This window comes from Candida albicans, chromosome R (genome assembly GCF_000182965.3).
Source record: "Candida albicans SC5314 chromosome R, complete sequence".
NCBI lineage: Eukaryota > Fungi > Ascomycota > Pichiomycetes > Serinales > Debaryomycetaceae > Candida > Candida albicans.
Window position 1 is genome coordinate 997,739 of NC_032096.1, and position 15,421 is coordinate 1,013,159.

The window sequence follows — 15,421 nt, forward strand, 5'->3', positions numbered from 1 at the left end:
TTTCTTGCTTAATTTTTTTTTCTTCTCTCCCTTCCTTTCCCCATTAGAGCTTCTTTAACTTAATTGAAACATGTCACGTATTGAATCTGACGCTTTTGGTGAAATCTCAGTGCCGGCTGATAAATATTGGGGTGCTCAAACCCAGAGATCTTTGGGTAACTTTGAGATCGGCGATATTAAAATGCCAATTCCAATAATTAAAGCTTTCGGGACTTTGAAAAAAGCCGCAGCTATCGTTAATGAAAAAATGGGTTCCTTAGACCCTAAATTATCATCTGCTATTCAAGAAGCTGCTTCCGAGGTAATTGAGGGAAAATTCAATGATAATTTCCCATTGGTGGTTTATCAAACTGGTTCAGGAACCCAATCGAACATGAATGCCAATGAGGTAATCTCCAACCGTGCAATTGAAATATTGGGTGGAGAAAAAGGTTCCAAAAAACCAGTTCACCCAAATGACCATTGTAATATGTCTCAATCTTCTAATGATACTTTCCCAACTGTCATGCACATTGCTGCTGTTAGTGAAGTTGAACAGCAGTTATTGCCAAAATTGACCGCTTTGAGAGATGCCTTTGAAGCTAAATCAAAAGAATTTAGTGACATCATTAAAATTGGTAGAACTCATTTGCAAGATGCTACTCCATTGACATTGGGTCAAGAGTTTTCTGGTTACGTTCAACAATTGACTTTTGGAATCGAAAGAATTAAGCTGACTTTGCCAAGATTATCAAATTTAGCACAAGGTGGTACTGCTGTAGGAACAGGTTTAAACACCAAAAAGGGGTTTGATGTTAAAATTGCTGAAGAAATATCCAATTTAACCGGTTTGCAATTCCACACTGCTCCAAACAAGTTTGAAGCATTGGCTGCACATGATGCCATCGTTGAAACATCTGGTGCTTTGAATACTTTGGCTGTTTCATTATACAAAATTGCCAATGATATCAGATACTTGGGGTCCGGTCCAAGATGTGGTTACGGTGAATTATCTTTACCTGAAAATGAACCAGGAAGTCTGATCATGCCTGGAAAAGTTAATCCAACCCAATGTGAAGCCATGACTATGGTCTGTGCACAAGTAATGGGTAATAATACTACAATCACCTTTTCAGGAGCTCTGGGTCAATTTGAGTTGAATGTATTCAAGCCTGTGATGGCATATAACTTATTAAATTCTATTAGATTGTTAGGTGATGCTTGTCAATCATTTAGATTGCATTGTGTTGAAAGTATTAAAGCCAACAAGGAAAAGATTGATAAGGTGTTGAATGAATCTTTGATGTTAGTTACCGCTTTAAACCCAAAAATTGGATATGATAACGCTTCGAAGGCTGCTAAGAATGCCCATAAAAAAGGCATTACCTTAAAGGAATCCTGTTTGGAGTTGGAATTATTAACTTCAGAAGAGTTTGACGAATGGGTCAGACCAGAAAAAATGATTGGTCCAAAGGATTAGGTTGGTATGTTTTCATTCTGTTTATCGGTAAATAAAATGTAGTTTCTATCTTTTCCAACGGGGAATCGTTTGCATTTCCCACAATTTAAACACTTGTTAACAAATACATCATTATGCTGTGACTTTTGTTTCGATAAATTCTCAATATACATTGACATAGTCAAGCCAGGAATAAGCATAGTATTGCATTTCTTGCATAATGTCCTTTTTATGTGTGGTGATAGTTTTATGACAGTTTTTTTGGCAATTAGATCCAAGTTTCTGTTATATCCTCTAGATAAGGCTTGGTACTCTGGATGGGCTAGGTAAAATTGATTACTAATTTGATACAAATATGATATTCTTGCATAATTATCCCGGTTGGGGACAGACTTTCCTTTATCTTTGCCTTTGCCTTTGCCTTTGCCTTTACCTTTAGCCATGGTAATGAGTCTATTGATGATTTGATATAATGTATCACTTTACTGAGAAGAGAGGAAAAAACGCAACATTTTTTTTTTCCCTTGTTTCTCCAGAGGCAAAACACTAACCAGAAAAAAAAACTCAAGAAGGCAAAATTCATTCTTTGACTTTATCAATCACCTCAATTACAACAACAACAATAATAATAAAATGAGTGGTTACGATAGTGCATTATCAATTTTCTCGTATGTTTAGTTTAGATATAGAAGTGTTAGACTGCGATTGGGCCTTGAACAATTGATCTTTTAGAACACGATTTACTAACTTTTTTTAACACCAGACCGGATGGACATGTTTTCCGTATGTATCTTGATTTGATCACCCAATTCAAACAAAAGCTTGGTGGGTTTAAGGAAAAGAGTATACTAACAGTTTTTATTTTAATTTAGAGGTTGAATATGCTTCAGAAGCTGTCAAAAGAGGTACTTGTGCCGTTGGGGTCAAAGGGAAAAATACAGTGGTATTAGGATGTGAAAAGAGAACTGCATTGAAGTTGCAAGATCCAAGAATTACTCCATCGAAGATATGTAAAGTTGATCATCATATTCTTTTAGCATTTGCTGGTTTGAATGCCGATGCCAGAATATTGGTCGACAAGGCACGAGTAGAAGCCCAATCCCACAAATTGACATTAGAAGATCCCGTTAGTGTTGAGTATTTGACCAAATATGTTGCTGGTGTTCAGCAGAAATATACACAGCTGGGTGGTGTAAGACCGTTTGGTATTGCCACCTTGATTGCTGGATTTGATGTTCGTGACGATGTTCCAAAATTATTTCAAACTGAACCTTCAGGTGTGTTCAACGCTTGGAAGGCTCATGCCATTGGTAGATCTTCAAAAACAGTCAAAGAATTTTTAGAAAAACATTACGAAGAGGATTTGAGTGAGGAAGAAACCATCAAATTAACTGTGAAATCACTTTTGGAGGTGGTTCAAACAGGTGCTAAGAACATTGAAGTTTCTGTTTTGAAACCTGGTGCTGTTATAAAAAAATTGGATGTTGACGAAATCAAAAAGTATGTAGATGCAATTGAGGCTGAAAAAGCTGCTGAAGCAGAGAAGAAAAAGCAAAAATCAAAGGATTAGAATATTAATAATACACACGTTATATAAAATTTTAGTGAGTTTGGACTACTATTTTTTCTTCTTTTTACTAGCCTTTGATTCTTTAGGGTCGGCTTTTCTCTTTTTGTCATCGGTCTTTACAACTTTAAAGAATCCATCTAGTCTACCTTGGACGCCACCTTTCAACCCTTTCTTTAGCTTTTCGGCACCACTTCTGATTCTATCCTCACTAAACCCTTTCTGCTTAACCATAAACTCAATTAATCCATCTACATCTGGTTCTTTCCATTTCAAATTAATCTCGCTAGCATTTGTCACCTCTGGATTCATAAACAATTGTCTTGCTTCATCGTAGGGCCAATTTTCGGGAAGTGTGTATTTCGTTTTATTGTTTTTGATCCATTCAACGATATTATCCAAGGAACCATGTTCTTTGATCAATTTAAAGGCCGTTGCTTGTCCAATACCTTTGATTGATTCACAATAGTCACAACCAAGCAATATACACAAATCAATAAACTGTTCTTTTGTCATGTCCAATCCGGCAATTGCGTCCTTGTATTCAATTTGGTCGATAGGCATCTTTCTTGCTTCTGAAAAAGTCAAATGTCTTAACAAAAAAGGTGGTTCATAACACAATGTGTCCATATCCTCTGAAGCAGCAGCGTAGACTTTTCCTCCGCGAGCCAATTCAGCACATTGCGCCTCCGCTTCACATGGAGCATCAACACAGGGAATCCCCATTAATTGTAGTAATTTTTTGGCTTCCTCGTTTTGCTCTCTTGTCACTCTTACCAACCTCTTTTCAAATTTCAACACTTCTTCAACGGTCCCTTCGTCACCAAGGGCAGTTTTTTGCTTTTGTGCCTCTTCTCTACGCAATAATCTCTTTTCTAATTCTCCGCCTTTTAATACAGGTGGTTTCCCATCGAAAACATATACTGGTTTAATGTTATTTTCAACCATTTTGATGGTACGGTAAAACATACCAGACAAATGTGAAGTAGTTTCCCCATCCTCGTTAGTTAATTGTTGTCCATCTGATTGTCTAACGGCAATCAAGAATTGATAAAGGCACATTGAGGCATCGATAGCTACTTTTCTTCCGAAGAGATTCTTCAACTGAAATTCTTTATAAGCACTAGGTGAGTGTTCTTTAATTAATTGATTAAGCCCTTTAACTCCCATGGTTAGTCTTAATCAAAATGAATAATATCTATTGAAATATGAAGTGATTCTTTCTAATTAAAAAAAAAAAGGAGTAGAAAATAATGAATAAAAATTATTTTTGAACAAAATATAAAATCTCGAGTGGGAAAAAAAAAATACACACACACATAAATATTTTTGTTCATACGCGTTTTGCTTTTCAACAAACACACAAAAGAAGAGGAATACAAAAAAGTAAAATCACATTATATCAATAACAAACATTATTTATCTATTTATCTAGCAGCAGCAGTACCTGTAGTTGATTGGAACATAGGAGCATTTGGCACACCAGAGGTGTTCTTCAAATCTTGGTTTGATTGTTGTGAGGTTTGCCCTTGATCTTTTTGAAGTTGGGATTGTCTATTTGGGTTAGACGCATTTTCCTTCAAAGCAATTAATTGTTTGGATCTGAAAGTTTCATAATGAGTCAAAGCAGTAGTTTCAATCAAATCCTGTAAGTGAGTTCTAGTCAAAAAGTCTCTCAAAAAGACAAATTCACATTGACTAACATCTTCAATATTGATAGCACCCCATTTAGTTTTTCTTCCTCTGACCATTTCACCATTGATTTCAATTTCAGTCTCTGATCCAGCAATTGCAAATGGAATTAATGATTTTATATCTTCATTCAATTGTCTTTCTTCTTCGTACAAATCTTCGCTATCGTAAGGGTATATGTTAAAGTTATACTTCATAAACTCCAGTTGTAACAATTTTTTGAATTCACTTCTTTCATCCAAAGTCAAGGAGTCTGATTTAGCAATAATAGGAACAACATTGGCAATCTCACTCAATTTCTTCAATGCCTGGACATCCAACTGTTTCAATTTTTGACCGTTTGGTGGAATAAAGTACAATATACAATGAACTCTGGTGTCTGCCAAAAACTTGTCTCTTTGAGCAGTCAATTCCTTTCTCAAATATTGAGAATGTTGTTCTTTTACATACTTGACCAATGGTTCCCAGCATTTTTCGTTATTTATTTGGTCGCCAAACCCTGGTGTGTCAATAACATTAATATTCAATCTTACATTATTTTCCAACAATGAATGAGAAGCAACTTTGATTTCAGTTGTTTTTTCAATAGGTTCACTTGGCAGTTTTCTTCCTTGGGATGTAGTTAACTTAGATGAAAACAAAGTATTGACCAAAGTACTTTTACCCAAACCTGATCTACCAACAACCATAATGTTGAATTGAAATCCTCGTTTCAACAATCTATTTTCAATTTGGGTAGTAATGGTATCGAAACCAACATATTTTTGTGGTTGAGCAATGTGCTGTGTACTAGGTTCTTCGATGGACATGATGTTTTGGCTTATAAGAACACTTGTGTTTGAATTAGTTTGAATCAATCAACCCTAAAAAAAACGAAAACGAAAACGTAAACGAAAAGAAGGAAATAAATTCAAAATTCAATTTTTTGTTGTTCGTGTAAAGAAAGAAAAAAAAAAACAACAACAAAAAGTAAATATTAAAATGTTGTGTGGTAATGTGTGAGAGTTTTTTTTTCCCTGTCTTTGTTGTCAATTTTTTATTTTTTGTACTACGCGGTGAAATCAAAAACTATCAAAATGAAAGCTTAAAAAAGAAGTGTGAATTGGTTCAAACACGATTTTTACCTATATGGAACATTCTCTTATCCTACACCACAATCACTGGCAATATAAAGCTCAAGGAGACTAATAAATTGATCAAGTTGTAAGTAATAAGAGTGTTGAAGTAGCTTATTTAGTGGGTAAGTACTCAAAAGAGTTCAAACATAAAGAGAAATCGCAGTTAAAGTGTTTAGCATTACACTGATCATCTAGAAAGTAACAACACTGCCACTAATTAACAAAGATATCCACCATCAACTTCTAATTGACAATATGATGATTGAATCTTTTCTGAGATCTTGGGTTATCTACATTACGACAAGAATGGGAGGTGGTTGCTAAAACCACACAATTGTTTGAACAAGGTACACTACTGCAAGTGATTTCTTCCAATCGTTTGCAAAAAGAAAAGCTGGGAGAGAGTGAAAAGTGAGTGAAAAAAAAATTTTTCTAGCTCTACTTAATATCTGTCCAGCATTAACTACTTTATCATCAGTCCACGATGTCGTTAGCTTTAAGATTTGGGACTGTTGCATCAATTCAAGAGGCGTTATGGGGTGTGGTTCCACGTTTACCTTCAATAACTATACGTCTTGGGTTGCAGAACAGACTTGGTAATCAAAGCACAACTGATGAGAGATTACAAGAATTGAAAGAAAAAATTGAAGAATCAGGAGGTGAAGCTCCTTTTATGATAGATAATGGTACAATTTTAAAGGCCGTGCCAAAAAAGAAATTATCAAGAGCAAGAAGAAGAAAGAAGTTGTATGCTCCAGGGAATAAGCAAGTCCATCCAATAAATAATATTGTAAGGTGTTCAGCATGTGGAAGTGTTAAACGTTCACATTTCATGTGTATGAATTGCTTTGCTGAAATTAAGACATTTTTAAAGAGTTTAAAGAGAAAGAATGGAATAATCAAAGACACTGTCAACCCACAAAGTGATTTAAATCCATTAGATGAAAGAGTTATATATCCTGGTAAATTTGAAACCGACCACGAACGACAATTGAAGGCTAAGGAATGGGTGCCAAAAAGAGAAAAACCAATGCCATATGACAACACTCAAGTTAGACATCGCAAAGTAAACCCCAAAAAGGGTAAAGTAATGGTTGAACTCGAGTAATGAGTACGCCCTTTTACTTTTTTAGATTCTGTTATTTGGAAAATATATTCGAACCTGTAAATATACAAAGTTTCTAATTAATGTATATAAAAACAAAGCATGAAAACATGAAAACATGAATATTAAAAATAAACGTGTTTGGACCACGCATATTCTCTATGGAGCAAGTCTAACAATCTCCCAATTAGGGTCTTCCTTCTTTTCTCTTCTGTATGTAATACGATCATGCAATCTACTCAAACCTCCTTGCCAAAATTCAACCTCTAAAGGTTCTATTCTTATTCCTCCCCAATAGTCTGGACATGGTATTTCGTGGTCCTGCAAATCTTTAAATTTGTCGTTATATTTATCTTTAATTTGATCCAAGTCGTCTCGAGATTGGACTACTGAACTTTGGGGACTAGCCCATGCTCCAATTTTCGATCCTCTTGGACGAGTATTAAAGTATCTTTCCGAAGTTTCTCTTGTCACATGTTCCATAATACCTTCCACTCTAACTTGTCTTTGTACATGTGGCCAGAAGAATGTTAAGCTTGCGTATTTGTTCAGCTCAAAGTCTTTTGCTTTCTTCGAGGTATTCCAATTAGAATATACTAGGAAACCATATTTATCCAATTCCTTTAATAACACAATACGTGAGGAAACTCTCCCACTAGGCAATCTTGCAGTTGAAAAATTGGTGGCCTCAACAATAATGTCTGAATTAGCAGGTAAGTTGTCTTGGGCTTCTTTAAACCATTTATTGAATTGAGCTAAAGGATCTTTATCCACTTCAGTGTCGCCTAAGTGTCCTTTTGTGTATTGGTAAGTTGCTGGAGCAAAAATTATTGGTTCTTGGGTGGTAGTTTCCGGATCTTCGCGTCTAGTGTCCGGATTTGCACTGGTCGAGTTAAGGGTCATTTTTCTAATTGATGCAATACTATTTTCAATTGGTATACGGTTTTTGGAAACAACTTGCTTGAACATAGATCTGTTGGAACTGAAAAAAGTAAAATAAAATAAAGGAAAATATTTCAGAAGGAAAAAAAAAAAAAGAAAAAAAGATTTGGTAGAGGTGGTGCTGTGTGTGTGGTATGACTATTCAAAATAATTTAACTTGCGAAAAATACATAGTAAAAATTAATGTATGTGGAGAAAACTAAGTCTGGACAAACAAATCCCGTCCCCCGAAAAAATAAAAGACCCGATGCAAAGAAGAGTCAAAAAAGAAGTCAAAAATAAAAGCACGAATGATCGAAAGAAACCAACAACTTAAGTAAAAAGAAATAATAAAATGGTTAATGACGAGTTTTTGATGCAACTGACTTGAAAAGGGTGTTGTGCTGATTGAAAAAGACACGGAGTAAGGAGAGATTCTTAGGCGGTGACTGAAATTGTATGACTAGTTAGAACCTTTTATTTTATGGCCATTTTGGAAAACAAAATATATGGCATTCCCTTTTTAAATAAGGAATGGGTTTAGTAGCTAATCTATTTGTCAGTTGGGTTCTGATGATTGTATAAAACTACTACTTCAAGAGAAGTACTGAGTGGAAAATAAACTGGTCTTTTCTCTGAACGGCTTTGGGGTTCAGTAGGTCCTGTTCTATGCCAAGACACAATTTACAAGCATTCCAAATAATCAAAGGAATGTGCCGCAAAAATCATATATTTGTATGGGTTTCATGATATAGTTTTAGATCATCATTGTTTTGGTTCCAAAAAACTAAATAACCTCCGTATACAACTAAGACTCCGAGAGGAAAAAAAAAGAAAAAAAAAAATTTTGCATATTTTTCAGCTGGGTAGGTTCATTGCAACTTTATTGGCAGACTTCGTCATGACAGAACCAAAGAGACGCAAGTACAACAAATCCCGCCGAGCAATATCTACCAATAGCTTTTTAGTTAAGCATCCTTTAAATGTCAAGCCAGGTGGAAACTCATTCATTGCCTCGACTCCCATCCTACAAAAACAAAGAAAGGACTCTTTGGGTGATTTCTGCATATTACCAGATGAGATAATAATGAACATTATTAGTTACATTACTGACATTCCATCATTATTGAATCTATCTCACACATCAAGAATACTCTATGCATTTTTGTATGACGAAGAAATCTGGAAAAGAGTATATTTGCAGAACAATGAACACTATGATACCAAACCATGGCTAGGATCGTGGAGAAGTACTGTGTTGAATATTATAGAAAACAAGGAGTTGTTACAGTTACCTGATAATTTGTTGTGTTCAGATTTGCTATATCGACCTATTCAGTGCTCTCAAATTGATTACACCAAATTATTTCATGAAATTATCAGGGAAGAAGAAGTATATCATCGAGATGCGATGTTAGGCCAACTTGATGACTTACCAAGAGGTAGAATACAAAGAATCCAAGAATCCAGTTTAAGTTTGGATGAATTTAATGCAAATTATCATTCCTCGCCATTTATCTTAGTGAATTCGGATTCTAACCGTTGGCCAAATTGGAATTTTGACTTGTTATTCCATCGGTTTCCTAATGTGAAATTCAGACAAGAGGCAGTTAGTTGGGATTTGCAAAAATATTCACAATATTTACACAACAATAAAGATGAAAATCCATTGTACTTGTTTGATTGCAAAAGCGATGCCATGAAAGTTTTGAAGCAAGAATACAAAGTTCCAGAAATATTTCAAGACGATTTATTCACTGTGTTTAACAGTAAACAATTTAATTGCAGACCTGACCACGCCTGGATAATTATGGGGTCTGCTAGATCTGGTTCCACTTTCCACAAAGATCCCAATTCTACTTCTGCCTGGAATGCAGCTATACAAGGCCGGAAATTATGGGTTATGTTGCCTCCTCATATAACACCACCGGGTGTGGGAACTGATGAAGAAGAAAGCGAAGTAACGTCTCCAGTTAGTGTAGCAGAATGGGTGATTTCAGGTTTTTTCAATGATTCAACCAAAATTGATGAATGTTTGATTGGAATAACTTTCCCTGGTGAATGTATGTATGTGCCTAGTGGATGGTGGCATACAGTGATAAACATTGACGTCTCAATTGCCATTACTCAAAACTTTGTGCCTAAATCAAAGCTAGCTGAAGTTTTAAATTTTTTGAAAAATAAACCGAAACAAATAAGTGGTTTCAGGTTAAAAGAAATCAAACAATGTTTAGATTTCATTGCTAAAGATAGCAGTGATGAAGTTTTGACTCGATATTTAGAAGCTTTTAATCTGTTGACAGTTGATCTAGAGGAGGATTGTGGTGAGTTACAAGATTTGCCCGATATGCCAATTTTTGAGATTTTCAAGCAATTACTAAATAATAATGGCAAAGGTGAAATTTTAAATGATGCTTTGGAAAAGTTACAAAAGATTGAATTAAAGAATTATGAGCGTGAAACTGGTAAAAGCAAGGCATGGGAGAAATTGACGGAACCAACTAATTCAGGGACTGCTACTTTTTCATTCAACTTTGATGAAGAAAGTGATAGCGAATAGAACACATATATTAAAGTTTATGCATTTTTTTATAGTAATATAGAACCAATTATGAATTTCCATTATTCACGTCATTCTTACCTTTTTGCAAGTCAACATAATAATATACTATAAGCGAGACAACAACTAAAAACATGTTAGGCAAGAATGGGAATCTATCATCATTGGTTCTGTCTTGAATTACTGCGTTGACCAAGCCACCAATCCAACCACTTGCAATTCCTAATGTTACCTCCAACCCAAAGTATTGTGCTTCGTTTCCCTCTGGTAGCAACAGAGAATATACACACCTATTTAAAGATCTCATTGCTGAGGAAGTGGCCGAATAAAAAACTTCAAAAACCCAAAATTCCCATCTATTCTGATACCCAAGGGGAGTCAATTTATGAATTCCTAAACATCCCCAAAAATTGGCTAATAAACTGACCAGTAGAAAACTATACCCCCAATATTTGATATTGCTGTTCCATTTCTGGTATAAGAACATCCAAACAAGTGATCCCCAGGAGGAACAGATATAAGACATAAAAGTGTAAACAGTATATTCTGCATCGGAATTCCCCAATCCCAACGTTGATCTGAATAGTAAAAGAAACATACTCATAAAGTTATTAAAGCTCACATTCCATATCACCCAAGAAATGCAGTAAAGAAATGCCATTGGATATTTCTGTATATCTTTCAACAAGTTGAAAAATCTTTTAAATGGTAAAACTAGAAAATTGTCAATTCGTTGTTTTCCTTGAACATTGGGAATATATAAAGCTGAGAATAATGATAAACCAATTGTCAAGCAACCAGCAATTGTGATTGCAAGTAAAAAATTATGATATCCTTTCAGTTCAGGTGTACCACTTAAATAGGAAATGATAATGCCAATTACAAGAGCAGTTATACCTCCCAAGTTACCAAGAAATAGCCCTAAAACAGCGACAACCGAACCTCTTTGCATGGGATTTTTTTTGTCTGCTCTCATAAATAAAGGAATATAAGAGCCTTCGAGAATTTGGTAGATGGAATCATCAATTATCAACAATGAATATAAGATGGATGCGAGTACTAAAGTTTGGTAATCGTTATTTGTTAGACCAATGAAAGGCAAAGCAAGAAACCCATACACAAGAATTGAAAATATGAGAAACAGTTTTCTATAATTGGAATAATCAGCTATACCCATTAAAAAAATAGCAACTACACCTTCAATGGCAGTGGAAACTGCCCTCAAGTATAACACATAGGAGGTGTGATGTACAGTCATAAATCCAAACTTGACATAGCAATCATTTCCCTGTGTGCCACACGGTTGGTTCATTTTAGTTTTACCTACATTTTTTGCAATTGATTGAATTGAAGCTGGAATATAAGTTCGACTCATTGAAGCCACTGGTCCAGTAGAATAGCAAAGAAGTAACCATGTATGGAAAATGCTCTTCTTATTCCAAATATTTTCCTGGTTCTTGTTGTTATCAATTGATATTTCATCTTGTGCTTCCAATATGTCTTCAGAATCATTGACACCGGTGTTGCTGATGTGATTATGGTTTACTTTCATTTGTGTTTAATATTGTTTCTTAAAACCAAGTGCTCTATCAACGTATGCATATTTTTAGGGTATATAATATTGTCTATAAATAGAATAATTTAAACACTTCCAAACCATGTGAGCAAATATCCTTGTTCCAAAGTAGGAAAGTATATTACAAATGCTCTGTTCCTAGTTAACTTAAATTGCCTGTCCAGCAAATTTCATTAAAAAACGAATTTAGTTTGACTAATTAAGGAATATATATTGTGGTTGCTAAAATCTACGTACTTTTATTTAGAAATTGTCGTCTCCAGCTTGGTCCCCATTTTAATAAGATAACTACAAATACAATTCCCAATATATTGGTTAAACCTAATCCAGTTAAACACCAACCAAATCCCATGGAAGAAATAAGTGGGTCTATTATTGCCGTGCATATGGTAGCAGATATGTTTCGTGCAAAATTGCCAATTGCAACATTTGTTGCTGGCTGTCCAGTAGTGCATTCTGTCAAATAAGTGGTATTTGCAACAAATACCCATGTCATGCCAAAACCGCCCAAAAAAGTAAATATGAATACAGCAACTACATTTGTATGTTTATGGACTGTCCACCCGTAGCCAATCACACCAGTCATAGATATTATTAATCCCAAAAATTGTAATGAGAACCGGTATTCGGGAACATATATGTCAGGATTATGTTTGATTATTTCCGCTCGTATTTTATCAGAAGCCCAACCACCAATCGTGGAACCTATTATTAAAGAGATACCGGGACAGAGATAGCTAGCACTGATTTGTGCATCAGTAAATGAATACTCAATTTTCAAAACATGGGCAAAAGTCACCATTAATCCATAAAATGTTGCAAATAGTAATCCCGAGTTAATTGAACACAACAAAACTGGTTTGAATTTTATCAAGATCCAATAATTTTTGAAACTTGGTTTTGGAGGAACGGGATATCCTTCAACAATTTTCTTTTGTCGCAAATGTGGCTTGACAATAATTGAAGTATCTTTATAGCAGGCACAATTACCAACAAGATATCTTAAAGTTTCTGGTAAGAAGAATAAAATCATCAAATATACTGCAAAGCCGAAAAGCGCTAAAAAACCAAATATCCATCTCCATTGTCCTTTAGAGGCAATGATTGACAATACGGGTCCCAATACTGGACCCAACTGAGGACCCCACATAAATACCGATATGGCCTTGGCTCTATGTTTTGGCTCTATAATATCAGCAACGGTCCCAGCACCAACTGATATAACACTTGATGCTCCAAATGCTTGTAAAACTCGCAAAATGTATAATCCAACGATGTTTGCTGGAGTTGCTGCCAACAATATATTAGCCAATATGAAGAATATTAATGGTATCAAATATAGGGTTTTCCTCCCACCATAATCGGCCCAGGATGCCCAAATCAATGGTGCTATGGCAAATACAAACATAAATGCCGATACTGTTCCGTTGATCACTTGAGTCGAAACGTGAAATTCATTCTCTAATTGAGGTAAAATAGGAATATAAATGTTTCCTGAAATAGGACCTAAACAACCAGCTATAGTGACAATACCAATAATAATTGTTTTCCTTTTCAAAGATAAGGCACAATAAGGTGAATCTTGAGAAGTTTGTCCTTCTAAATCATTTTGTTTTTCAGAATCACTAACACTTTTGCCGTTTTTCAAGTCAGCTGTTGATAATTTGTTTTCTGTTTCTGCTTCTGTTTCATTTTGCTTTGGCTCTTCCTTTTTCGGCATAATCTCTGGATTAGTGACACTATTCATTTGAAAAATAATTGATAGACAAATCGAAAAAAGAATTAAACTTCAACCAATACTGTTTTTACTTCCATGGTCTTTTATTTAGTTATTACTTCTTATTGTAATTGCTCGTCTTTGTCACTCAAAAATTTATACAAATCAAGAGGTACTTGACATGCCATACTATGCCATTAAGGAAACTGTAACTACATCTGGATTTTCATGTTCTACAAATAGGAAGAAGGAAGTGGGAAACAATGATTTACAAATGCTTGGCTTACAGGGGTGTGTTTTCTGTTAGCAAACGCAAGTTATATACTACTATACGGTATTTACTGCATTCTTCATTCAATAAAAGCAAACAAACAAGCAAGTAATTAAACGAACACAAAAACAAGAAAATAGGAAACATAAAAACTATAAAGTGTTTTTATCATTATATCCTGACATATTCAGATAATCTTATTTATTATTATTATTATTATTATTATTTTTCTCTTTGATAAAACTTTATAATGATTTAGGAAACTGTAAGCTTTTCAAAATTCAATTTCAATCGCAAGGGGCTAATTGGCCCAGCAGGTGTCAATTGTTCTTTCCAATTTGGGTCTAGAGACACTTTATACTCACCTAGAATTGCCAATAAAAATTGTTTAACTTCAAACAATGCATATTTTTCACCTAAACATGCTCTTTTCCTGCCATGAAATGCGGGCAATTCAGCTGATCTTTTGGCTAACGTAAATTTCTTGTTGATTTCATCAATTTCCAATCCCCATCGTTCTGGTTTGAAAATATCTGCATCTGATCCCCAGACATTTCTATCCCTTCCCGTACCAAAATTATTATAACCGCAATAAACATTTTTAGGGATAACAATATTGCCCAATTTGGTGATTCTAGTTGTGCATCTATTTATGATTAATCCCAATGGTGGATACATTCTTAGAGTTTCATAAATGACTGAATGAAGGTAAGGTTTTGTTGTTTCTGTTTCATTGCGTATTAATTCTTGAACTTGTGGATATTTAGAAACAACATATAATAATGACAACATCAATAGTAATGGATTTTCATGACCAGCAATCATTAAAATTATGGCATTATCCAAAAATTGTTTTTCTGTCAATTTTTCTTTGATCAAAGAATCCACCAATTTTGTAGCTGCTGAGTTTGGCAATTGTAAATTATACTTTTCTATAAGGCTTTGACCATACCATTTACGAAATCCAATCACTTCTCTTCTTGCCTTGAGCCGGCTTGGAATGGGGAAATTGTCAAAATAAGGGAAATTTAAGAAAATGGGATTGAAAATTTGCAGTTTAACATATTTAATCTTCTCATGCATAAGTGATTGTTTATCATCAAGTACATTAAAATTAACGCCAAGAACAGATTCACAAACATTGGCCAAGGAATATTTCTGTAATATATCTGTCACTGAAATAGTGGCTTGATTTGCTGATCCCATTTCGTTATCAAGAAATCGTAACAACTTTTGTGTATTCTTGGAAATTGGTTTCAAATCAGGAAATTGAATACTTTGGGCAACAACATCTCGGTATAATTTCCATAATTCTCCATGAGCACTAATGATATTATCCCCAGTATAAGTTGCTAAAACCGAATTTGGAATCTTGACATGATTGCCACTTTTGGCAAATACATCTTCATTTTTAAACATTTCAAGTAAGAAATCTGGTTTAGTGATTAAAATATTC

At 34.6% G+C, this 15,421-nt stretch overlaps 11 protein-coding genes across 11 annotated transcripts; 4 read left to right on the forward strand and 7 right to left on the reverse strand. All coding sequences in view use genetic code 12, as the record gives it.

Annotated features, from left to right (window-relative positions):
* Positions 1–70: 70 nt before the first annotated feature.
* FUM11 (fumarase) lies at positions 71–1,459 on the forward strand (the record flags this gene model as incomplete). The annotated part of the gene is made up of 1 exon (XM_712313.2): positions 71–1,459. One exon carries the CDS (start codon positions 71–73, stop codon positions 1,457–1,459), a length of 1,389 nt encoding a protein of 462 aa, XP_717406.1.
* Positions 1,456–1,881, reverse strand: RPR2 (ribonuclease P protein subunit; the record flags this gene model as incomplete). The annotated part of the gene is made up of 1 exon (XM_712314.2): positions 1,456–1,881. The coding sequence occupies one exon, from the start codon at positions 1,879–1,881 to the stop codon at positions 1,456–1,458; it is 426 nt and encodes a 141-aa protein (XP_717407.1).
* A 190-nt stretch (positions 1,882–2,071) lies between these two features.
* Positions 2,072–3,008, forward strand: PRE6 (proteasome core particle subunit alpha 4; the record flags this gene model as incomplete). The annotated part of the gene is made up of 3 exons (XM_019475537.1): positions 2,072–2,106; positions 2,202–2,221; positions 2,311–3,008. 3 exons carry the CDS (start codon positions 2,072–2,074, stop codon positions 3,006–3,008), a joined length of 753 nt encoding a protein of 250 aa, XP_019331082.1.
* A 48-nt stretch (positions 3,009–3,056) lies between these two features.
* On the reverse strand, positions 3,057–4,175 carry CAALFM_CR04560CA (multifunctional nuclease; the record flags this gene model as incomplete). Its single annotated transcript, XM_712317.2, has 1 exon — positions 3,057–4,175. The coding sequence occupies one exon, from the start codon at positions 4,173–4,175 to the stop codon at positions 3,057–3,059; it is 1,119 nt and encodes a 372-aa protein (XP_717410.1).
* A 257-nt stretch (positions 4,176–4,432) lies between these two features.
* Positions 4,433–5,506, reverse strand: CDC10 (septin; the record flags this gene model as incomplete). The annotated part of the gene is made up of 1 exon (XM_712318.2): positions 4,433–5,506. One exon carries the CDS (start codon positions 5,504–5,506, stop codon positions 4,433–4,435), a length of 1,074 nt encoding a protein of 357 aa, XP_717411.2.
* Positions 5,507–6,299: 793 nt separating this feature from the next.
* On the forward strand, positions 6,300–6,923 carry CAALFM_CR04580WA (mitochondrial 54S ribosomal protein bL32m; the record flags this gene model as incomplete). Its single annotated transcript, XM_712319.2, has 1 exon — positions 6,300–6,923. The coding sequence occupies one exon, from the start codon at positions 6,300–6,302 to the stop codon at positions 6,921–6,923; it is 624 nt and encodes a 207-aa protein (XP_717412.1).
* A 156-nt stretch (positions 6,924–7,079) lies between these two features.
* Positions 7,080–7,889, reverse strand: PDX3 (pyridoxamine-phosphate oxidase; the record flags this gene model as incomplete). The annotated part of the gene is made up of 1 exon (XM_712320.2): positions 7,080–7,889. The coding sequence occupies one exon, from the start codon at positions 7,887–7,889 to the stop codon at positions 7,080–7,082; it is 810 nt and encodes a 269-aa protein (XP_717413.1).
* An 853-nt stretch (positions 7,890–8,742) lies between these two features.
* Positions 8,743–10,401, forward strand: CAALFM_CR04600WA (uncharacterized protein; the record flags this gene model as incomplete). Its single annotated transcript, XM_712321.2, has 1 exon — positions 8,743–10,401. The coding sequence occupies one exon, from the start codon at positions 8,743–8,745 to the stop codon at positions 10,399–10,401; it is 1,659 nt and encodes a 552-aa protein (XP_717414.2).
* A 49-nt stretch (positions 10,402–10,450) lies between these two features.
* CAALFM_CR04610CA (uncharacterized protein) lies at positions 10,451–11,953 on the reverse strand (the record flags this gene model as incomplete). The annotated part of the gene is made up of 1 exon (XM_712322.2): positions 10,451–11,953. The coding sequence occupies one exon, from the start codon at positions 11,951–11,953 to the stop codon at positions 10,451–10,453; it is 1,503 nt and encodes a 500-aa protein (XP_717415.2).
* Positions 11,954–12,206: 253 nt separating this feature from the next.
* On the reverse strand, positions 12,207–13,724 carry CAALFM_CR04620CA (uncharacterized protein; the record flags this gene model as incomplete). Its single annotated transcript, XM_712323.2, has 1 exon — positions 12,207–13,724. One exon carries the CDS (start codon positions 13,722–13,724, stop codon positions 12,207–12,209), a length of 1,518 nt encoding a protein of 505 aa, XP_717416.2.
* A 496-nt stretch (positions 13,725–14,220) lies between these two features.
* DIT2 (putative cytochrome) lies at positions 14,221–15,384 on the reverse strand (the record flags this gene model as incomplete). The annotated part of the gene is made up of 1 exon (XM_712324.2): positions 14,221–15,384. The coding sequence occupies one exon, from the start codon at positions 15,382–15,384 to the stop codon at positions 14,221–14,223; it is 1,164 nt and encodes a 387-aa protein (XP_717417.1).
* Positions 15,385–15,421: the final 37 nt, after the last annotated feature.